At 49.6% G+C, this 24729-nt stretch overlaps 1 protein-coding gene across 4 annotated transcripts in view; it reads right to left on the reverse strand.

Moving 5' to 3' along the window:
• The window catches only part of LOC135056984 (zinc finger protein 436-like), a 76196-nt gene that overhangs the window by 44278 nt on the left and 7189 nt on the right, over positions 1-24729 (reverse strand). For 2 of the 4 annotated variants that reach the window (XM_063962813.1, XM_063962809.1), the window contains exons 2-3: positions 7325-7647; positions 6903-7088 (exon numbers count right to left, since the gene is read on the reverse strand). In XM_063962813.1, coding sequence (XP_063818883.1) covers positions 6903-7088; positions 7325-7402 — 264 coding nt within the window. In that variant the 5' untranslated portion in view covers positions 7403-7647. The remainder of the gene's footprint in view (positions 1-6902; positions 7089-7324; positions 7648-24729) is intronic. The other 2 variants (XM_063962812.1, XM_063962811.1) reach the window with 2 other exon arrangements.

The raw sequence follows: 24729 nt of genomic DNA on the forward strand, positions 1-24729 counted from the left end.
TACCCAGACACGTCCCCTGGTGTTATTGTATAATGTCCCATTCCCAGCAGTCACCTCTCCAGTCATCACCCAGACCCATTCCCCTGGTGTTACTGAAAAATGCCCCATTCCCAGCAGTCACCTCTCCAGTCATCACCCAGACACATCCCCTGGTGTTACTGTATAATGTCCCATTCCCAGCAGTCACCTCTCCAGTCATCACCCAGACACGTCCCCTGGTGTTATTGTATAATGTCCCATTCCCAGCAGTCACCTCTCCAGTCATCACCCAGACACGTCCCCTGGTGTTACTGTATAATGTCCCATTCCCAGCAGTCACCTCTCCAGTCATCACCCAGACACGTCCCCTGGTGTTACTGTATAATGTCCCATTCCCAGCAGTCACCTCTCCAGTCATCACCCAGACACATCACCTGGTGTTACTGTATAATGTCCCATTCTCAGCAGTCACCTCTCCAGTCATCACCCAGACACGTCCCCAGGTGTTACTGTATAATATCCCATTCCCAGCAGTCACCTCTCCAGTCATCACCCAGACACATCCCCTGGTGTTACTGTATAATGTCCCATTCCCAGCAGTCACCTCTCCAGTCATCACCCAGACACGTCCCCTGGTGTTATTGTATAATGTCCCATTCCCAGCAGTCACCTCTCCAGTCATTACCCAGACACGTCCCCTGGTGTTACTGTATAATGCCAGATTCCCAGCAGCCACCTCTCCAGTCATCACCCAGACCCATTCCCCTGGTGTTACTGTATAATGTCCCATTCCCAGCAGTCACCTCTCCAGTCATCACCCAGACCCATTCCCCTGGTGTTACTGTATAATGTCCCATTCCCAGCAGTCACATCTCCAGTCATCACCCAGACACATTCCCTGGTGTTACTGTATAATGTCCCATTCCCAGCAGTCACATCTCCAGTCATCACCCAGACACATCCCCTGGTGTTACTGTATAATGTCCCATTCCCAGCAGTCACCTCTCCAGTCATCACCCAGACACGTCTCCTGGTGTTACTGTATAATGTCCCATTCCCAGCAGTCACCTCTCCAGTCACCACCCAGACACGTCCCCCAGTGTTACTGTATAATGTCCCATTCCCAGCAGTCACATCTCCAGTCATCACCCAGACACATCCCCTGGTGTTACTGTATAATGCCCCATTCCCAGCAGTCACCTCTCCAGTCATCACCCAGACACATCCCCTGGTGTTACTGTATAATGTCCCATTCCCAGCAGTCACCTCTCCAGTCATCACCCACACACATCCCCTGGTGTTACTGTATAATGTCCCATTCCCAGCAGTCACCTCTCCAGTCATCACCCACACACATCCCCTGGTGTTACTGTATAATGTCCCATTCCCAGCAGTCACCTCTCCAGTCATCACCCACACACATCCCCTGGTGTTACTGTATAATGTCCCATTCCCAGCAGTCACCTCTCCAGTCACCACCCAGACACGTCCCCCAGTGTTACTGTATAATGTCCCATTCCCAGCAGTCACATCTCCAGTCATCACCCAGACACATCCCCTGGTGTTACTGTATAATGTCCCATTCCCAGCAGTCACCTCTCCAGTCATCACCCGGACACATCCCCTGGTGTTACTGTATAATGTCCCATTCCCAGCAGTCACCTCTCCAGTCATCACCCAGACACATCCCCTGGTGTTACTGTATAATGCCCCATTCCCAGCAGTCACCTCTCCAGTCATCACCCAGACACATCCCCTGGTGTTACTGTATAATGCCCCATTCCCAGCAGTCACCTCTCCAGTCATCACCCAGACACATCCCTTGGTGTTACTGTATAATGTCCCATTCCCAGCAGTCACCTCTCCAGTCACCACCCAGACACGTCCCCCAGTGTTACTGTATAATGTCCCATTCCCAGCAGTCACCTCTCCAGTCATCACCCAGACACATCCCCTGGTGTTACTGTATAATGTCCCAGTCACCTCTCCAGTCACCACTGTCAAAGTCAGAAAAATATCATGCTACACGTTGCCATATATTCCCCATGCGCTTGCCCGCTGCACGTGTACATTCTCTCCCGTGCGTGCGCATACACAGTTGCGTGACGGCGCCTCCACGGGCGTGCGCTCGAGCGCATGGTATGTGCATTTACGGTAGAGTTTGTGTGCGTCTAGCGGGCGACTCAATCGTTACATAATAAATCCAAATAGTGCGTTTTATAGATAATGTTCCCCTTAATAATAACTGTAAGGTTGTTTAATGTAGTTGGTCCCTGGACAAAGGAATTCCTCTTTTCATGGTACAAAGAGTCAGACAGGGTTTGAGCAGTTGTGTTTGGTACCTAACTAAAGAACATTTTATTAGAAACAATCCGGTGCTGGTTAGGTAAAGATTAATCGCTCCGGCGTATAGTTATGGCCATTAGCAGTTTCTGGACATTTATTTATTGTCCATGTGTTGGAAATCCTGAGTTTCCCTCCCACCTAGGCAATTTGATATAGTCACAGCCCACCTGTTCAAACTAACCTATGACCTTTTGTTATGATGCGAGGAGACATTCGTGTGTCCAATTAACAATGAGATTATAGGTCCCTTTGTAGTATACTGTATGTAGTGTATATAAGAACAAGCCAGCCTGAAGCAGCTCTCTCACTCTCCACAAACGGTTTTCATCTTGACTAACTTGGAGCTGGTACCAGAAAGCTGCGCAGCGATCATTCCCCAGTGTGTGTAAGTAATTCTCTGTAATCAACTTGTTCTCTGTTTGTATTGGCCATACTCTCTCTCTCTCTCACTCTGTTATAGTATAAGATTGTGACGCTATTGTATATTTCTGTCTAGATATTCTGTTAGAATTATATGTTAGCTTGTAGTATATAAGCTGTAACTGTGTACCCCTTTTGATATATCTAAAAGCTCGTTAGTAAAGGTTTTGGAACCTCAGCAGGGTGTATGTGTCTCTCTAGCTAGTACAAAGGGTTTCTGAGTATCTCAATTGCTCAAACAGCTTGCATACTCACAAAGGTTCAGTGTTAAATGCATTATAGTACCACGGTATTAAGGTTTACAGTGTAAGCATATTCTGTGTTTAAAGTTTATAAAGGTTACTGTCTGTGTGTATGCTCGCTGTGGGTATTCCGTACACCCAGCACAGCGTGTGTACTTAATTTGCGTACCACGTGCGAGGTCTTCATATGCAAATAGCGTACGGAGTGCGTAGCATGTGCACGTGGTTTAGCAGCCATTACGGCTACACGACAGTAGTAATAGCTTGTGTTCTAAGGTAAATAATCAGCTCTATCACCACCCAGACACATCCCCTGGTGTTACTGTATAATGTCCCATTCCCAGCAGTCACCTCTCCAGTCATCACACAGACACATCCCCTGGTGTTACTGTATAATGCCTCATTCCCAGCAGTCACCTCTCCAGTCATCACCCAGGCACGTCCCCTGGCGTTACTGTATAATGTCCCATTCCCAGCAGTCACCTCTCCAGTCATCACAGAGACACATCCCCTGGTGTTACTGTATCATACCCCATTCCCAGCAGTCACCTCTCCAGTCATCACCCAGACACATCCCCTGGTGTTACTGTATAATGCCTCATTCCCAGCAGTCACCTCTCCAGTCATCACCCAGGCACGTCCCCTGGCGTTACTGTATAATGTCCCATTCCCAGCAGTCACCTCTCCAGTCATCACAGAGACACATCCCCTGGTGTTACTGTATCATACCCCATTCCCAGCAGTCACCTCTCCAGTCATCACCCAGACACATCCCCTGGTGTTACTGTATAATGCCTCATTCCCAGCAGTCACCTCTCCAGTCATCACCCAGGCACGTCCCCTGGCGTTACTGTATAATGTCCCATTCCCAGCAGTCACCTCTCCAGTCATCACAGAGACACATCCCCTGGTGTTACTGTATCATACCCCATTCCCAGCAGTCACCTCTCCAGTCATCACCCAGACACATCCCCTGGTGTTACTGTATAATGTCCCATTCCCAGCAGTCACCTCTCCAGTCATCACCCAGACACATCCCCTGGTGTTACTGTATAATGCCTCATTCCCAGCAGTCACCTCTGCAGTCAGCACCCAGGCACGTCCCCTGGTGTTACTGTATAATGCCCCATTCCCAGCAGTCACCTCTGCAGTCAGCACCCAGGCACGTCCCCTGGTGTTACTGTATAATGTCCCATTCCCAGCAGTCACCTCTCCAGTCATCACCCAGGCACGTCCCCTGGTGTTACTGTATAATGTCCCATTCCCAGCAGTCACCTCTCCAGTCATCACCCAGACACATCCCCTGGTGTTACTGTATCATACCCCATTCCAAGCAGTCACCTCTCCAGTCATCACCCAGACACATCCCCTGGTGTTACTGTATAATGTCCCATTCCCAGCAGTCACCTCTCCAGTCATCACCCAGGCACGTCCCCTGGTGTTACTGTATAATGTCCCATTCCCAGCAGTCACCTCTCCAGTCATCACAGAGACACATCCCCTGGTGTTACTGTATAATGTCCCATTCCCAGCAGTCACCTCTCCAGTCATCACCCAGACACATCCCCTGGTGTTACTGTATCATACCCCATTCCCAGCAGTCACCTCTCCAGTCATCACCCAGACACATCCCCTGGTGTTACTGTATAATGTCCCATTCCCAGCAGTCACCTCTCCAGTCATCACCCAGACACGTCCCCTGGTGTTACTGTATAATGCCCCATTCCCAGCAGTCACCTCTCCAGTCATCACCCAGACACGTCCCCTGGTGTTACTGTATAATGCCCCATTCCCAGCAGTCACCTCTCCAGTCATCACCCGGACACGCCCCCTGGTGTTACTGTACAATGTCCCATTCCCAGCAGTCACCTCTCCAGTCATCACCCAGACACATCCCCTGGTGTTACTGTATAATGTCCCATTCCCAGCAGTCACCTCTCCAGTCATCTCCCAGACACGTCCCCTGGTGTTACTGTATAATGCCCCATTCCCAGCAGTCACCTCTCCAGTCATCACCTATACACGTCCCCTGGTGTTACTGTATAATGTCCCATTCCCAGCAGTCACCTCTCCAGTCATCACCCGGACACATCCCCTGGTGTTACTGTATAATGCCACATTCCCGGCAGTCACCTCTCCAGTCATCACCCAGACACATCCCCTGGTGTTACTGTATAATGTCCCATTCCCAACAGTCACCCCTCCAGTCATCACCCAGACACGTCCCCTGGTGTTACTGTATAATGCCCCATTCCCAGCAGTCACCTCTCCAGTCATCACCCAGGCACGTCCCCTGGTGTTACTGTATAATGTCCCATTCCCAGCAGTCACCTCTCCAGTCATCACCCAGACACATCCCCTGGTGTTACTGTATAATGCCCCATTCCCAGCAGTCACCTCTCCAGTCATCACCCAGGCACGTCCCCTGGTGTTACTGTATAATGTCCCATCCCCAGCAGTCACCTCTCCAGTCATCACCCAGACACGTCCCCTGGTGTTACTGTATAATGCCCCATTCCCAGCAGTCACCTCTCCAGTCATCACCCAGACACATCCCCTGGTGTTACTGTATAATACCCCATTCCCAGCAGTCACCTCTCCAGTCATCACCCAGGCACGTCCCCTGGTGTTACTGTATAATGTCCCATTCCCAGCAGTCACCTCTCCAGTCATCACCCAGGCACGTCCCCTGGTGCTACTGTATAATGTCCCATTCCCAGCAGTCACCTCTCCAGTCATCACAGAGACACATCCCCTGGTGTTACTGTATAATGTCCCATTCCCAGCAGTCACCTCTCCAGTCATCACCCAGACACATCCCCTGGTGTTACTGTATCATACCCCATTCCCAGCAGTCACCTCTCCAGTCATCACCCAGACACATCCCCTGGTGTTACTGTATAATGTCCCATTCCCAGCAGTCACCTCTCCAGTCATCACCCAGACACGTCCCCTGGTGTTACTGTATAATGCCCCATTCCCAGCAGTCACCTCTTCAGTCATCACCCAGACACGTCCCCTGGTGTTACTGTATAATGCCCCATTCCCAGCAGTCACCTCTCCAGTCATCACCCGGACACGCCCCCTGGTGTTACTGTACAATGTCCCATTCCCAGCAGTCACCTCTCCAGTCATCACCCAGACACATCCCCTGGTGTTACTGTATAATGTCCCATTCCCAGCAGTCACCTCTCCAGTCATCTCCCAGACACGTCCCCTGGTGTTACTGTATAATGCCCCATTCCCAGCAGTCACCTCTCCAGTCATCACCTATACACGTCCCCTGGTGTTACTGTATAATGTCCCATTCCCAGCAGTCACCTCTCCAGTCATCACCCGGACACATCCCCTGGTGTTACTGTATAATGCCACATTCCCGGCAGTCACCTCTCCAGTCATCACCCAGACACATCCCCTGGTGTTACTGTATAATGTCCCATTCCCAACAGTCACCCCTCCAGTCATCACCCAGACACGTCCCCTGGTGTTACTGTATAATGCCCCATTCCCAGCAGTCACCTCTCCAGTCATCACCCAGGCACGTCCCCTGGTGTTACTGTATAATGTCCCATTCCCAGCAGTCACCTCTCCAGTCATCACCCAGACACATCCCCTGGTGTTACTGTATAATGCCCCATTCCCAGCAGTCACCTCTCCAGTCATCACCCAGGCACGTCCCCTGGTGTTACTGTATAATGTCCCATCCCCAGCAGTCACCTCTCCAGTCATCACCCAGACACGTCCCCTGGTGTTACTGTATAATGCCCCATTCCCAGCAGTCACCTCTCCAGTCATCACCCAGACACATCCCCTGGTGTTACTGTATAATACCCCATTCCCAGCAGTCACCTCTCCAGTCATCACCCAGACACATCCCCTGGTGTTACTGTATAATGTCCCATTCCCAGCAGTCACCTCTCCAGTCAGCAGCTGAATGATCTTGTTGGTGAGTTCCAGGATCTTCTGGTCATTGTGTCTCTCATGTATCAGTGAGTGAGGTGGAGGCACCGTAATGAGGCTCTGGGTGCTGCTCAGTCCTCCTGACACATGGGGACGGCTGCTGGGTGTCTCACCGGATGTCTTCTTCACTACTGTGTAATCCTGTGTTTTGGAGAAGACATCAATGAAAAGGTAAATGACAAATTAACACACTTGGAGTGCACGGATTTGGTAGGATGTGCGCAATAACTAAAACTGCAAAAGGTATAAATATATACCATAAACAGGAAAGTGCACTTACCTGCCATCCTTTGTGCACCCAACATTTTTTGAACTGGATCTACACAGAGCAAGGAATGCTTCCTAAACGGAACCCAAAATCTCCCAGAATTCCTCACCTCTCCAGTCAGCAGATAGATAATCTGCAGGGTGAGATGTAATATCCTCTCAGTCATGTGATCCCTGTTCATGTCCATCTTCAGTGACTCAGCGATACATAGAGGATCGGCACCATCCTCACGCAGCGTCTAAGAAATACTCTGGTTAATCATAGCTGGATTGTCTGAGGATAAAAAACATCGGATTATACTCACCGATAATTGTTTTTTTTTTCGAGAGACTCCATGGCAGCCTTACATTGGGAATAGGGCCTGTACCCGCCAGCACAGACAGGAAGTTTTTTTATCAGGGTCCGCCTCCTCACTCTCACACGTCTGTTTTCCTGTTTCCAAGGAAGTATAGTACAGTACAGTACTACGCTGCGACAAAGCGCAGGCAAACGTGATGCGATTAGTTTTACTACACGCCACACGAAGGCTAGATGAGCATGGCTACATCTATATCTCTGCATGGCCCCTTCTCCCCTATATAATAATGATACCACATATCAGTGTGTGCCAGAAGCGGTGTTATTACCCTCATATATCACTGTACGGTCCCCTCTCCGCTATATAATAGTACCACATATCAGCGTGTGCAGAGAGCTGTGCTATTCCCCTTATATATCACTGTACAGTCCCCTCTCCCCTCTATAATAATAATACCACATATCAGCGTGTGCCAGGAGCTGTGTTTTTCCCCTCATATATCACTGTACGGTCCCCTCTCCCCTATATAATAATAATACCACATATCAGCGTGTGCCAGGAGCTGTGTTATTCCCTCATATATCACTGTACGTTCCCTCTCCCCTATATAATAATAATACCACATATAAGAGTGTGATGGGAGCTGTGTTATTACCTCTCATATATCACTGCACGGTCCCCTCTCCCCTATATAATAATAATACCACATATCAGTGTATGCCGGGAGCTGTGTTACTCCCCCTCATATATCACTGTACGGTCCCCTCTCCCCTATATAATAATAATACCACATATCAGCGTGTGCCGGGAGCTGTGTTATTCCCCCTCATATATCACTGTACGGTCCCCTCTCCCCTATATAATAATAATACCACATATCAGCGTGTGCCGGGGGCTGTGTTATTCCCCCTCATATATCACTGTACGGTCCCCTCTCCCCTATATAATAATAATACCACATATCAGCGTGTGCCGGGGGCTGTGTTATTCCCCTCATATATCACTGTACTGTCCCCTCACCCCTATATAATAATAATACCACATATAAGAGTGTGATGGGAGCTGTGTTATTACCTCTCATATATCACTGCACGGTCCCCTCTCCCCTATATAATAATAATACCACATATCAGTGTGTGCCGGGAGCTGTGTTACTCCCCCTCATATATCACTGTACGGTCCCCTCTCCCCTATATAATAATAATACCACATATCGGCGTGTGCCGGGAGCTGTGTTATTCCCTTCATATATCACTGTACGTTCCCTCTCCCCTATATAATAATAATACCACATATCAGCGTGTGCCGGGAGCTGTGTTACTCCCCCTCATATATCACTGTAAGGTCCCCTCTCCCCTATATAATAATAATACCACATATCAGCGTGTGCCGGGAGCTGTGTTATTCCCCCTCATATATCACTGTACGGTCCCCTCTCCCCTATATAATAATAATACCACATATCAGTGTGTGCCGGGGGCTGTGTTTTTCCCCTCATATATCACTGTACTGTCCCCTCTCCCCTATATAATAATACCACATATCAGCGTGTGCCGGGAGCTGTGATATTCCCCCTCATATATCACTGTACGGTCCCCTCTCCCCTATATAATAATAATACCACATATCAGCGTGTGCCGGGAGCTGTGTTATTCCCCCTCATATATCACTGTACGGTCCCCTCTCCCCTATGTAATAATAATAATAATAATACCACATATCAGCGTATGCCGGGAGCTGTGTTATTCCCTTATATATCACTGTACAGTCCCCTCTCCCCTATATAATAATAATACCACATATAAGAGTGTGACGGGAGCTGTGTTATTCCTCTCATATATCACTGTACGGTCCCCTCTCCCCTATATAATAATAATACCACATATCAGCGTGTGCCGGGAGCTGTGTTATTCCCCCTCATATATCACTGTACGGTCCCCTCTCCCCTATATGATAATAATACCACATATCAGCATGTGCCGGGAGCTGTGTTATTCCCCTCATATATCACTGTACGTTCCCTCTCCCCTATATAATAATAATAATACCACCACATATCAGTGTGTGCCGGGGGCTGTGTTATTCCCCTCATACATCACTGTACGTTCCCTCTCCAGTATATAATAATAATACCACCACATATCAGTGTGTGCCGGGAGCTGTGTTATTCCCCTCATATATCACTGTACGTTCCCTCTCCCCTATATAATAATAATAATACCACCACATATCAGTGTGTGCCGGGGGCTGTGTTATTCCCCTCATACATCACTGTACGTTCCCTCTCCAGTATATAATAATAATACCACCACATATCAGTGTGTGCCGGGGGCTGTGTTATTCCCCTAATATATCACTGTACGTTCCCTCTCCCTTATCTCCTATATAATAGCCCAGATCTGTGTCTCTGTGCCTGTGTGTATAACGCTGGGCGTGGCTAGGAGCTCTCATTGGGTTAGTGGCAGGTCTATCACACCCAGTCCACAGCTGATTGGGCGAGAAACGCCCTCTCACACAGGTTACATCCAATGGGAGGCTCTGCCCTTTGCCTGCTGTGTTTTCACAGAGCAGGATTAGTAATGGGACTGATGGAGCTGCAGCTCCAGGTCCACACCCCAAAATAGTCCCACTGCATCTGCAGCAACACACCCTCCAACAATCTACACAGAAAGGAGAAGCATTAGCCGCCCCCCCTCCACCTGCGGTGGCTCCTGCCCCCCTCCCCCACCCGCAGCACCCCCGCACCTCCCCCACCTGTGGCACCCGCGATGGCTCCGGACCCCACCTGCGGAACCTGCCCCTCACCCACCCGCGGCACCAGCCCCTCCCGTGGTACGGTGTGAAGAGCGCCTGTAGGGCGCGATGAATCACCTAGTATAATAATAATACCACATATAAGAGTGTGCCGGGAGCTGTGTTACTCCCCCTCATATCACTGTATGGTCCCCTCTCCCCTATATAATAATAATACCACATATCAGTGTGTGCCGGGAGCTGTGTTATTCCCCCTCATATATCACTGTACGGTCCCCTCTCCCCTATATAATAATAATACCACATATCAGCGTGTGCCGGGAGCTGTGTTATTCCCCCTCATATATCACTGTATGGTCCCCTCTCCCCTATATAATAATAATACCACATATCAGCGTGTGCCGGGAGCTGTATTATTCCCCCTCATATATCACTGTACAGTACCCGCTTCCCTATATAATAATAATACCACATATCAGTGTGTGCCGGGGGCTGTGTTATTCCCCTCATATATCACTGTACGTTCCCTCTCCCCTATATAATAATAATACCACATATCAGTGTGTGCCGGGAGCTGTGTTATTCCCCCTTATATATCACTGTACGGTCCCCTCTCCCCTATATAATAATAATACCACATATCAGCGTGTGCCGGGAGCTGTGTTATTCCCTCATATATCTCTGTACAGTACCCGCTTCCCTATATAATAATAATACCACATATCAGTGTGTGCCGGGAGCTGTGTTATTCCCCCTCATATATCACTGTACGGTCCCCATTCCCCTATATAATAATACCACATATCAGTGTGTGCCGGGAGCTGTGTTATTCCCCCTCATATATCACTGTACTGTCCCCTCTCCCCTATATAATAATAATACCACATATCAGCGTGTGCCGGGAGCTGTGTTATTCCCCCTCACATATCACTGTACGGTTCCCTCTCCCCTATATAATAATAATACCACCACATATCAGTGTGTGCAGGGGCTGTGTTATTCCCCTCATATATCACTGTACGTTCCCTCTCCCCTATATAATAATAATACCACATATAAGAGTGTGATGGGAGCTGTGTTATTCCCCCTCATATATCACTGTACGGTCCCCTCTCCCCTATATAATAATAATACCACATATCAGTGTGTGCCGGGAGCTGTGTTATTCCCCCTCATATATCACTGTACGGTTCCCTCTCCCCTATATAATAATAATACCACCACATAGCAGTGTGTGCCGGGGGCTGTGTTATTCCCTTCATATATCACTGTACGGTCCCCTCTCCCCTATATAATAATAATACCACATATCAGCGTGTGCCGGGAGCTGTGTTATTCCCCCTCATATATCACTGTACGTTCCCTCTCCCCTATATAATAATAATACCACCACATAGCAGTGTGTGCCGGGGGCTGTGTTATTCCCTTCATATATCACTGTACGTTCCCTCTCCCCTATATAATAATAATACCACATATCAGCGTGTGCCGGGAGCTGTGTTACTCCCCCTCATATATCACTGTACGGTCCCCTCTCCCCTATATAATAATAATACCACATATCAGTGTGTGCCGGGAGCTGTTACTCCCCCTCATATATCACTGTACGTTCCCTCTCCCCTATATAATAATAAAACCACATATCAGTGTGTGCCGGGGGCTGTGTTATTCCCCTCATATATCACTGTACTGTCCCCTCTCCCCTATATAATAATACCACATATCAGCGTGTGCCGGGAGCTGTGTTATTCCCCCTCATATATCACTGTACGGTCCCCTCTCCCCTATATAATAATAATAATAAGAATTTACTCACCGGTAATTCTATTTCTCGTAGTCCGTAGTGGATGCTGGGGACTCCGTAAGGACCATGGGGAATAGACGGGCTCCGCAGGAGACTGGGCACTCTAAGAAAGATTTAGGACTACCTGGTGTGCACTGGCTCCTCCCCCTATGACCCTCCTCCAAGCCTCAGTTAGGACACTGTGCCCGGAAGAGCTGACACAATAAGGAAGGATTTTGAATCCCGGGTAAGACTCATACCAGCCACACCAATCACACCATATAACTCATGATAGGAACCCCGGTTAACAGTATGATAACAAAAGGAGCCTCTGAACAGATGGCTCGCAATAACAACCCGATTTGTGTAACAATAACTATTTACAAGTATTGCAGACAATCCGCACTTGGGATGGGCGCCCAGCATCCACTACGGACTACGAGAAATAGAATTACCGGTGAGTAAATTCTTATTTTCTCTGACGTCCTAGTGGATGCTGGGGACTCCGTAAGGACCATGGGGATTATACCAAAGCTCCCAAAGGGGCGGGAGAGTGCGGATGACTCTGCAGCACCGAATGAGAGAACTCCAGGTCCTCCTCAGCCAGGGTATCAAATTTATAGAATTTTGCAAACGTGTTTGCCCCTGACCAAGTAGCAGCTCGGCAAAGTTGTAAAGCCGAGACCCCTCGGGCAGCCGCCCAAGATGAGCCCACCTTCCTTGTGGAATGGGCTTTTACAGATTTAGGCTGCAGTAGTCCTACCGCAGAATGCGCCAGCTGAATAGTGCTACAAATCCAGCGCGCTATAGTCTGCTTAGAAGCAGGAGCACCCAGCTTGTTGGGTGCATACAGGATAAACAGCGAGTCAGTCTTCCTGACTCCAGCCGTCCTGGAAACATATATTTTCAGGGCCCTGACTACGTCCAGAAACTTGGAATCCTCCAAGTCCCTAGTAGCCGCAGGCACCAAAATAGGTTGGTTCAAGTGAAAAGCTGATACCACCTTCGGGAGAAACTGAGGACGAGTCCTCAACTCTGCCCTATCCATATGGAAAATCAGATAGGGGCTTTTACAGGACAAAGCCGCCAATTCTGACACACGTCTGGCCGAAGCCAAAGCCAACAACATAACCACTTTCCACGTGAGATATTTTAAATCCACAGTCTTAAGTGGCTCAAACCAATGTGATTTTAGAAACTCCAAAACCACATTGAGATCCCAAGGTGCCACTGGGGGCACAAAGGGAGGCTGAATATGCAGAACTCCCATGACAAAAGTCTGAACTTCAGGCAGTGAAGCCAGTTCTTTCTGGAAGAAAATCGACAGGGCCGAAATCTGGACTTTAATGGACCCCAATTTGAGGCCCAAAGTCACACCTGCTTACAGGAAATGTAGGAATCGACCCAGTTGAAATTCCTCCGTTGGGGCCTTCTTGGCCTCACACCAAGCAACATACTTCCGCCAAATGCGGTGATAATGCTTTGCGGTGACATCCTTCCTGGCTTTGATCAGGGTAGGGATGACTTCCTCCGGAATGCCTTTTTCCTTTAGGTTCCGGCGTTCAACCGCCATGCCGTCAAACGCAGCCGCGGTAAGTCTTGGAACAGACAGGGTCCCTGCTGCAGCAGGTCTTGTCTGAGCGGCAGAGGCCAAGGGTCCTCTGCAAGCATCTCTTGAAGTTCCGGGTACCAAGCTCTTCTTGGCCAATCCGGAGCCACGAGAATAGTTCTCACTCCTCGCCTTCTTATTATTCTCAGTACCTTGGGTATGAGAGGCAGAGGAGGAAACACATAAACCGACTGGTACACCCACGGTGTCACTAGAGCGTCCACAGCGATCGCCTGAGGGTCCCTTGACCTGGCGCAATACCTTTTTAACTTTTTGTTGAGGCAGGACACCATCATGTCCACCTGTGGTTTTTCCCAACGGTTGACCAGCATTCCGAAAACTTCTGGATGAAGTCCCCATTCTCCCGGGTGGAGGTCGTGCCTGCTGAGGAAGTCTGCTTCCCAGTTGTCCACTCCCGGAATGAATACTGCTGTCAGTGCTAACACATGATCCCATCGGAGAATCCTTGTGGCTTCCGCCATTGCCCTCCTGCTTCTTGTGCCGCCCTGTCTGTTTACATGGGCGACCGCCGTGATGTTGTCTGACTGGATCAGCACCGGCCGGTTCTGAAGCAGGGGTCTCGCTTGACTTAGGGCATTGTAAATGGCCCTTAGCGCCAGAATATTTATGTGAAGCGAAATCTCCTGATTTGACCACAGTCCTTGGAAATTTCTTCCCTGTGTGACTGCCCCCCAGCCCCGAAGGCTGGCATCCGTGGTCACCAGGACCCAGTCCTGTATTCCGAATCTGCGGCCCTCTAGTAGATGAGCCCGCTGCAGCCACCACAGTAGCGACACCCTGGTCCTTGCCGACAGGGTTATCCGCTGTTGCATCTGGAGATGGGACCCGGACCATTTGTCCAACAGGTCCCACTGGAAAGTCCTTGCGTGGAACCTTCCGAATGGAATTGCCTCGTACGAAGCTACCATTTTTCCCAGGACTCGTGTGCATTGATGTACCGACACCTGTCCCGGTTTTAGGATGTCTCTGACTAGAGATGACAACTCCTCTGCTTTTTCCACTGGAAGAAACACTCTTTTCTGGTCTGTGTCCAGAATCATTCCCAGGAACAGAAGACGTGTCGTCGGGACCAGCTGTGACTTTGGAATATTGGGAATCCAGCCGTGCTGTTGTAGCACTTCCCGAGAAAGTGCCACCCCCACTACCAACTGTTCCTTGGACCTCGCCTCTATCAGGAGATCGTCCAAGTACGGGATAATTGAAACTACTTTCTTGCGAAGGAGTATCATCATTTCGGCCATTACCTTGGTAAAGACCCTCGGTGCCGTGGACAACCCAAACAGCAGCGTCTGGAACTGATAGTGACAGTCCTGTACCACAAATCTGAGGTACTCCTGGTGAGGAGGGTAAATGGGGACATGAAGGTACGCATCCTTGATGTCCAGGGAGACCATGTAATCCCCCTCGTCCAGGCTCGCAATAACCGCCCTGAGCGATTCCATCTTGAACTTGAACCTTTTGATATAAGTGTTCAAGGATTTTAGATTTAAGATGGGTCTCACCGAACCGTCCGGTTTCGGAACCACAAACATTGAGGAATAGTAACCCTTTCCTTGCTGAAGGAGGGGTACTTTGACAATCACTTGCTGTGAATACAGTTTTTGAATAGCCACCAACACTGCCTCCCTGGCAGAGGGAGTTGCCGGTAAGGCAGATTTTAGGAAACGGCGGGGGGGAGACGTCTCGAATTCGAGCCTGTACCCCTGAAGTACTACCTGAAGGACCCAGGGATCCACCTGTGAGAGAGCCCACTGTGCGCTGAATTTTCTGAGACGGGCCCCCACCGTACCCGGGTCCGCCTGAGCAGCCCCAGCGTCATGCTGTGGACTTACCGGACGCAGGGGAGGACTTCTGCTCTTGGGAACTAGCTGTGTGTTACAGCTTTTTTCCTCTACCTTTGCCTCTCGGCAGAAAGGATGAGCCTCTAGCCCTCTTGGTTTTTGGGGGCCGAAAGGACTGTACCTGATAATACGGTGCTTTCTTTTGCTGTGGGGCAGCCTGGTCGATTTCCCAGCAGTAGCTGTGGACACGAGGTCCGAAAGACCATCCCCAAACAGTTCCACCCCCTTATAGGGCAAAACTTCCATGTGCCGCTTTGAGTCGGCATCGCCAGACCATTGCCGAGTCCATAACCCCCTTCTGGCGGCAATGGACATAGCACTTATTCTTGATGCCAGCCGGCAAATATCCCTCTGTGCATCACGCATGTATAAGACTGCATCTTTTATATGCTCAATCGTCAGCAAAATATTGTCCCTATCCATGGTATCAATATTATCCGACAGGGAATCCGACCACGCAACAGCAGCACTGCACATCCAAGCTGATGCAATCGCTGGTCGCAATATAATGCCCGTGTGTGTGTAAATAGCCTTTAGGGTAGCTTCCTGCTTTCTATCAGCAGGTTCCTTCAGGGTGGCCGTATCCGGAGACGGTAGTGCCACCTTCTTTGATAAGCGTGTCAGCGCCTTATCTACCCTAGGGGGTGTTTCCCAACGTGACCTATCCTCTAGCGGGAAAGGGTACGCTGCCAATAATCGTTTTGAAATTATCAATTTCTTATCGGGGGAAGTCCACGCTTCCTCACACACCTCATTTAATTCCTCAGATGCAGGAAAAACTACAGGTAGTTTTTTCTCACCAAACATAATACCCTTTTTTGTGGTACCTGGGGTATTATCAGAAATGTGTAAAACATTTTTCATTGCCTCAATCATGTAACGGGTGGCCCTATTGGAATGTACACTAGTCTCATAGTCGTCGACACTGGAGTCAGTATCCGTGTCGACATCTGTGTCTGCCATCTGAGGTAGCGGGCGTTTTTGAGCCCCTGATAGCTTTTGAGACGCCTGGGCAGGCACGGGCTGAGAAGCCAACTGTCCCACATCTGCTATGTCGTCAAACCTTTTATGTAAGGAGTTGACACTGTCGCATAATTCCTTCCACATATCCATCCATTCAGGTGTCGACCCCGCAGGTACACTAGTCTCATCATCGTCGACACTGGAGTCGGTATCCGTGTCGACGTCTGTATCTGTCAGCTGAGGGAGCGGGCGTTTTAAAGCCCCTGATGACATTTGAGACACTGGAACAGGCACAAGCTGTGTAGCCGGCTGTCCTATGTCGTCAAACCTTTTGTGTAAGGAGTTGACACTTTCACGCAATTCCTTCCATAAGTCCAACCACACAGGTGTCGACCCCGCAGGGGGTGACATCACATTCACAGGCATTTGCTCCGCCTCCACATCATTTTCCTCCTCATACATGTCGACACAGCAGTACCGACACCCAGCAGACACACAGGGAATGCTCTTACAGAGGACAGGACCCCACAAAGCCCTTTGGGGAGACAGAGGGAGAGTATGCCAGAACACACCAGAGCGCTATATATCACAGGGATATCACCTATAGAAGTGTGTTTTCCCCTTATAGCTGCATAAAACGTTATACTGCGCCTAGGGAAAAATGGCGCCAGTGTGCTGAGGGAGAAGGCCCCGCCCCTTTTTCGGCGGGCTTTCTCCCGCTATTTTAATATATCTGGCAGGGGTTAATATACACCTATATAGCCCCTGGGGCTATATATGGTGTTAGTTTGCCAGCCAAGGTGTTAATATTGCTGCTCAGGGTGCCCCCCCCCAGCGCCCTGCACCCATCAGTGACCGCAGTGTGTGGTGTGCATGAGGAGCAATGGCGCACAGCTGCAGTGCTGTGCGCTACCTTGGAGAAGACAGAAGTCTTCAGCCGCCGATTTTCTGGACCACCTTCTTGCTTCTGGCTCTGTAAGGGGGACGGCGGCGCGGCTCCGGGAACGGACGACGAGGTCGGGTCCTGTGTTCGATCCCTCTGGAGCTAATGGTGTCCAGTAGCCTAAGAAGCCCAAGCTACCACCACTTAGGTAGGTTCGCTTCTTCTCCCCTTAGTCCAGAGGTTCCCAAACTGTGTGCCGTGGCTCCCTGGGGTGCCTCGGGACACTTGCAGGGGTGCCCTGGGGGGTGGTCCAGGACCAATTCAAATTATTCATGGTCAATATAATAGGCAAAACCATTGCTGGTGGCTGCCAGTCATAAAATATGTGGCCAAACAGAAGCAAATCTTGTCCCTCACCACACAACTGACCCTAAGGATGACATATAAACGCGATCTACTTAATGTAATACTTCTTTCTAAATTTCTCAATAAGAAATTTTTGGCCTAGGGGTGCCGTGAAAAAAATTCTGATATTCTAGGGTGCCGTGATTCAAAAAAGTTTGGAAACCACTGCCTTAGTCCCTCGATGCAGTGAGCCTGTTGCCAGCAGGTCTCACTGAAAATAAAAAACCTAACAAACACTTTCTTTCTAGGAGCTCAGGAGAGCCCCTAGTGTGCATCCAGCTCAGCCGGGCACAGAAATCTAACTGAGGCTTGGAGGAGGGTCACAGGGGGAGGAGCCAGTGCACACCAGGTAGTCCTAAATCTTTCTTAGAGTGCCCAGTCTCCTGTGGAGCCCGTCTATTACCCATGGTCCTTACGGAGTCAACAGCATCCACGAGGACGTTAGAGAAAAATAAGAATTTACTTACCGATAATTCTATTTCTCGTAGTCCGTAGTGGATGCTGGGGACTCCGTCAGGACCATGGGGTTTAGCGGCTCCGCAGGAGACAGGGCACAATAATAAAAGCTTTAGGATCAGGTGGTGTGCACTGGCTCCTCCCCCTATGACCCTCCTCCAAGCCTCAGTTAGGATACTGTGCCCGGACGAGCGTGCATAATAAGGAAGGATATTGAATCCCGGGTAAGACTCATACCAGCCACACCAATCACACCGTACAACCTGTGATCTGAACCCAGTTAACAGTATGATAACAACGAAGGAGCCTCTGAAAAGATGGCTCACAACAAGAATAACCCGATTTTTGTAACAATAACTATGTACAAGTATTGCAGACAATCCGCACTTGGGATGGGCGCCCAGCATCCACTACGGACTACGAGAAATAGAATTATCGGTAAGTAAATTCTTATTTTCTCTAACGTCCTAAGTGGATGCTGGGGACTCCGTCAGGACCATGGGGATTATACCAAAGCTCCCAAACGGGCGGGAAAGTGCGGATGACTCTGCAGCACCGAATGAGAGAGCTCCAGGTCCTCCTCAGTCAGGGTGTGCCCCTGACCAAGTAGCAGCTCGGCAAAGTTGTAAAGCCGAGACCCCTCGGGCAGCCGCCCAAGATGAGCCCACTTCCTTGTGGAATGGGCTTTTACTGATTTTGGCTGTGGCAAGCCTGCCACAGAATGTGCAAGCTGAATTGTACTACAAATCCAGCGAGCAATCGTCTGCTTAGAAGCAGGAACACCCATCTTGTTGGGTGCATACAGGCTAAACAGCGAGTCAGATTTTCTGACTCCAGTCGTCCTGGAAACATATATTTTCAGGGCCCTGACAACGTCAAGTAACTTGGAGTCCTCCAAGTCCCTAGTAGCCGCAGGTACCACAATAGATTGGTTCATGTGAAAAACAGAAAACACCTTAAGGAGAAATTGAGGACGAGTCCTCAATTCTGCCCTGTCAGAATGAAAAATTAAGTAAGGGCTTTTATATGATAAAGCCGCCCATTCTGACACACGCCTGGCTGAAGCCAGGGCTAATAGAATCTTCACCTTCCATGTGAAATATTTTAATTCCACAGTGGTGAGTGGATCAAACCAATGTGACTTTAGGAAACTCAAAACAACATTGAGATCCCAAGGTGCCACTGGGGGCACAAATGGAGGCTGTATATGCAGTACCCCTTTTACAAACGTCTGCACTTCAGGCACTGAAGCCAGTTCTTTCTGGAAGAAATTTGACAGGGTCGAAATTTGAACCTTAATGGACCCTAATTTTAGGCCCATAGACAGTCCTGTTTTCAGGAAATGTAGGAAACGACCCAGTCGGAATTCCTCTGTAGGGACCTTCTTGGCCTCACACCACGCAACATATTTTCGCCAAATGCGGTGAAAATGTTTTTCGGTTACATCCTTCCTGGCTTCGACCAGGGTAGGGATGACTTCATCTGGAATGCCCTTTCAGGATCCGGCGTTCAACTGCCATGCCGTCAAACGCAGCCGCGGTAAGTCTTGGAACAGACAAGGCCCCTGCTGGAGCAGGTCCTTTCTTAAAAGGTAGAGGCCACGGTTCTTCCGTGAGCATCTCTTGAAGTTCCGGGTACCAAGTCCTTCTTGACCCATCCGGAACCACGAGTATCGTTCTTACTCATCTCCTTCTTATGATTCTCAGTACTTTTGGTATGAGATGCATAGGAGGGAACACATACCCTGACTGGTACACCCACAGTGTTACCAGAGCGTCCACCGCTATTGCCTGAGGGTCCCTTGACCTGGCGCAATATTTGTCTAGTTTTTTGTTCAGGCGGGACGCCATCATGTCCACCTTTGGTTTTTCCCAACGGTTTACAATCATGTGGAAGACTTCCCGCTGAAGTCCCCACTCTCCCGGGTGGAGGTTATGCCTGCTGAGGAAGTTTGCTTCCCAGTTTTCCACTCCCGGAATTAACACTGCTGAGAGTGTTATCACATGATTTTTCGCCCAGCGAAGAATCCTTGCAGTTTCTGCCATTTCCCTCCTGCTTCATGTGCCGCCCTGTCTGTTTACGTGGGCGACTGCCGTGATGTTGTCCCACTGGATCAATACCGGCTGACCTTGAAGCAGAGGTCTTGCTAAGCTTAGAGCCTTGTAAATTGCCCTTAGCTCCAGTATATTTATGTGGAGAGAAGTCTCCAGACTTGATCACACTCCCTGGAAAATTTTTTCCTTGTGTGACTGCTCCCCAGCCACTCAGGCTGGCATCCGTGGTCACCAGGACCCAGTCCTGAATGTCGAATCTGCGGCCCTTTCATAGATGAGCACTCTGCAGCCACCGCAGAAGAAAACACCCTTGTCCTTGGAGACAGGGTTATCCGCTGATGCATCTGAAGATGCGATCCGGACCATTTTCCCAGCAGATTCCACTGAAAGGTTCTTGCGTGAAATCTACCGAATGGGATCGCTTTGTAAGAAACCACCATTTTTCACAGGACCCTTGTGCAATGATGCACTGATACTTTTCCTGGTTTTAGGAGGTTCCTGACTAGCTCGGATAACTCCCTGGTCTTCTTCTCCGGGAGAAAACATCCTTTTCTGGACTGTGTCCAGAATCATTCCTAGGAACATTAGACGTGTCGTCGGAAAAAGCTGCGATTTTGGAATATTTAGAATCCACTCGTGCGGTCGTAGAACTACTTGAGATAGTGCTACTCCGACCGCCAACTGTTCTCTGGACCTTGCCCTTATCAGGAAAGCGTCCATATTTCTTTTAGGAAGAATCATCATTTCGGCCATTACCATGGTAAAGACCCGGGGTGCCGTGGACAATCCAAACGGCAGCGTCTGAACTGATAGTGACAGTTCTGTACCACGAACCTGAGATACCCTTGGTGAGAAGGGCAAAATTTGGACATGTAGGTAAGCGTCCCTGATATCCAGTGACACCATATCGTCCTGGTTCGCTATCACTGCTCTGAGTGACTCCATCTTGATTTGAACCCTTGTATGTAATTGTTCAAATCTTTTAGATCTCACCGAGCCGTTTGGCTTCAGTACCACAATATAGTGTGGAATAATACCCCTTCCCTTGTTGTAGGAGGGGTACTTTGATTATCACCTGCTGGGAATACAGCCTGTGAATTTTTTTCCAATACTGCCTCCCTGTCGGAGGGAGACGTTGGTAAAGCAGACTTCAGGAACTTGTGAGGGGAAGACGTCTCGAATTTCCAATGTACACCTGGGATACTACGTGTAGGATCCAGGAGTCCACTTGCGAGTGAGCCCACTGCGTGCTGAAACTCTTGAGATGACCCCCCACCGCACCTGAGTCCGCTTGTATGGCCCCAGCGTCATGCTGCGGACTTGGCAGAAGCTGTGGAGGACTTCTGTTCCTGGGAATGGGCTGCCTGCTGCAGTCTTCTTCCCTTTCCTCTAACCCTGGGCAGATATGACTGGCCTTTTGCCCGCCTGCCTTTATGGGTACGAAAGGACTGAGACTGAAAAGACTGTGTCCTTTTCTGCTGAGATGTGACTTGGAGTAACAAAAGTGGATTTTCCAGCTGTTGCCATGGCCACCAGGTCCAATGGACCGCCCCTTTATACGGCAATACTTCCATGTGCCGTCTGGAATCTGCATCACCTGACCACTGTCGTGTCTATAAACATCGTCTGGCAGATATGGACATCACATCTACTCTTGATGCCAGAATGCAAATATCCCTCTGCGCATCTCGCATATATAGAAATGCATCCTTAAAATGCTCTATAGTCAATAAAATATTGTTCCTGTCAAGGGTATCAATATTTTCAGTCAGGAAATCCGACCAAGCCCCCCCAGCGCTGCACATCCAGGCTGAGGCGATTGCTGGTCGTAGTATAACACCAGTATGTGTGTATATACTTTTTAGGATATTTTTCAGCTTCCTATCAGCTGGCTCTTTGAGGGCGGCCGTATCTGGAGACGGTAACGCCACTTGTTTTTATAAGCGTGTGAGCGCCTTATCCACCCTAAGGTGTGTTTCCCAACTCACCCTCACTTCTGGCGGGAAAGGGTATACCTCCAATAATTTTCTATCGGAGGAAACCCACGTATCATCACACACTTTAATTTATCTGATTCAGGAAAAACTACAAGTAGATTATTCCCACCCTACATAATACCCTTATTTGTGGTACTTGTAGTATCAGAAATATGTAACACCTCCTTCATTGCCCTTAACATGTAACGTGTGGCCCTAAAGGAAAATACGTTTGTTTCTTCACCGTCGACACTGAAGTCAGTGTCCGTGTCTGTGTCGACCAACTGAGGTAAATGGGCGTTTTTACAAGCCCCTGACGGTGTCTGAGACGCCTGGACAGGTACTAATTTGTTTGCCGGCCGTCTCATGTCGTCAACCGACCTTGCATCGTGTTGACATTATCACGTAATTCCTAAATAAGCCATCCATTCCGGTGTCGACTCCCTAGAGAGTGACATCACCAATACAGGCAATTTGCTCCGCCTCCTCACCAACATCGTCCTCCTACATGTCGACACACACGTACCGACACACAGCACACACACAGGGAATGCTCTGATAGAGGACAGGACCCCACTAGCCCTTTGGGGAGACAGAGGGAGAGTTTGCCAGCACACACCAAAAACGCTATAATTATACAGGGACAACCCCTTATACAAGTGTTTTCCCTTATAGCATTTTCACATATGTAATCATATCGCCAAATAAGTGCCCCCCCTCTCTGTTTTAACCCTGTTTCTGTAGTGCAGTGCAGGGGAGAGCCTGGGAGCCTTCCTCACAGCAGAGCTGAGCAGGAAAATGGCGCCGTGTGCTGAGGAGAATAGGCCCCGCCCCCTAAAACGGCGGGCTCTTCTCCCGGAGTTTGTGAGATCTGGCAGGGGTTAAATACATCCATATAGCCTCAAGAGCTATATGTGATGTATTTTAGCCATAAAAAAGGTATAATACATTGCTGCCCAGGGCGCCCCCCCCAGCGCCCTGCACCCTCAGTGACCGCTGGTATGAAGTGTGCTGACAACAATGGCGCACAGCTGCAGTGCTGTGCGCTACCTTATGAAGACTGAAAGTCTTCTGCCGCCTGTTTCTGGACCTCTTCAACTTCGGCATCTGCAAGGGGGGTCGGCGGCACGGCTCCGGGACGAACCCCAGGGTGAGACCTGTGTTCCGACTCCCTCTGGAGCTAATGGTGTCCAGTAGCCTAAGAAGCAAATCCATCCTGCACGCAGGTGAGTTTACTTCTCTCCCCTAAGTCCCTCGTAGCAGTGAGCCTGTTGCCAGCAGGACTCACTGAAAATAAAAAACCTAACTTAAACTTTTATTCTAAGCAGCTCAGGAGAGCCACCTAGATTGCACCCTTCTCGGCCGGGCACAAAAATCTAACTGAGGCTTGGAGGAGGGTCATAGGGGGAGGAGCCAGTGCACACCACCTGATCCTAAAGCTTTTATTATTGTGCCCTGTCTCCTGCGGAGCCGCTAAACCCCATGGTCCTGACGGAGTCCCCAGCATCCACTTAGGACGTTAGAGAAATAATACCACATATCAGCGTGTGCCGGGAGCTGTGTTATTCCCTTATATATCACTGTACAGTACCCGCTTCCCTATATAATAATAATACCACATATCAGCGTGTGCCGGGAGCTGTGTTACTCCCCCTCATATATCACTGTACGGTTCCCTCTCCCCTATATAATAATAATAATACCACCACATATCAGCGTGTGCCGGGAGCTGTGTTATTCCCCTCATATATCACTGTACGTTCCCTCTCCCTTATCTCCTATATAATAGCCCAGATCTGTGACTCTGTGCCTGTGTGTATAACGCTGGGCGTGGCTAGGAGCTCTCATTGGGTTAGTGGCAGGTCTATCACACCCAGTCCACAGCTGATTGGGCTAGAAACGCCCTCTCACACAGGTTACATCCAATGGGAGGCTCTGCCCTTTGCCTGCTGTGTTTTCACAGAGCAGGATTAGTAATGGGACTGATGGAGCTGCAGCTCCAGGTCCACACCCCAAAATAGTCTCACTGCATCTGCAGCAACACACCCTCCAACAATCTACACAGAAAGGAGAAGCATTAGCCGCCCCCCCTCCACCTGCGGTGGCTCCCGCCCCCTCCCCCACCCGCAGCACCTCCCCCACCGCACCCGCCACTCCCCCACCTGCGGCACCCGCGATGGCTCCGGACCCCCACCTGCGGAACCTGCCCCTCACCCACCCGCGGCACCAGCCCCTCCCGTGGCAACCCCGGTTAAGGGGGCGTAGCCATTTACGACGGTGTGAAGAGCGCCTGTAGGGCGCGATGAATCACCTAGTATAATAATACCACATATAAGAGTGTGCCAGGAGCTGTGTTACTCCCCCTCATATCACTGTATGGTCCCCTCTCCCCTATATAATAATAATACCACATATCAGTGTGTGCCGGGAGCTGTGTTATTCCCCTCATATATCACTGTACGGTCCCCTCT

The sequence above is a fragment of the Pseudophryne corroboree genome, chromosome 3 (genome assembly GCF_028390025.1).
Source record: "Pseudophryne corroboree isolate aPseCor3 chromosome 3, aPseCor3.hap2, whole genome shotgun sequence".
Classification (NCBI taxonomy): domain Eukaryota; kingdom Metazoa; phylum Chordata; class Amphibia; order Anura; family Myobatrachidae; genus Pseudophryne; species Pseudophryne corroboree.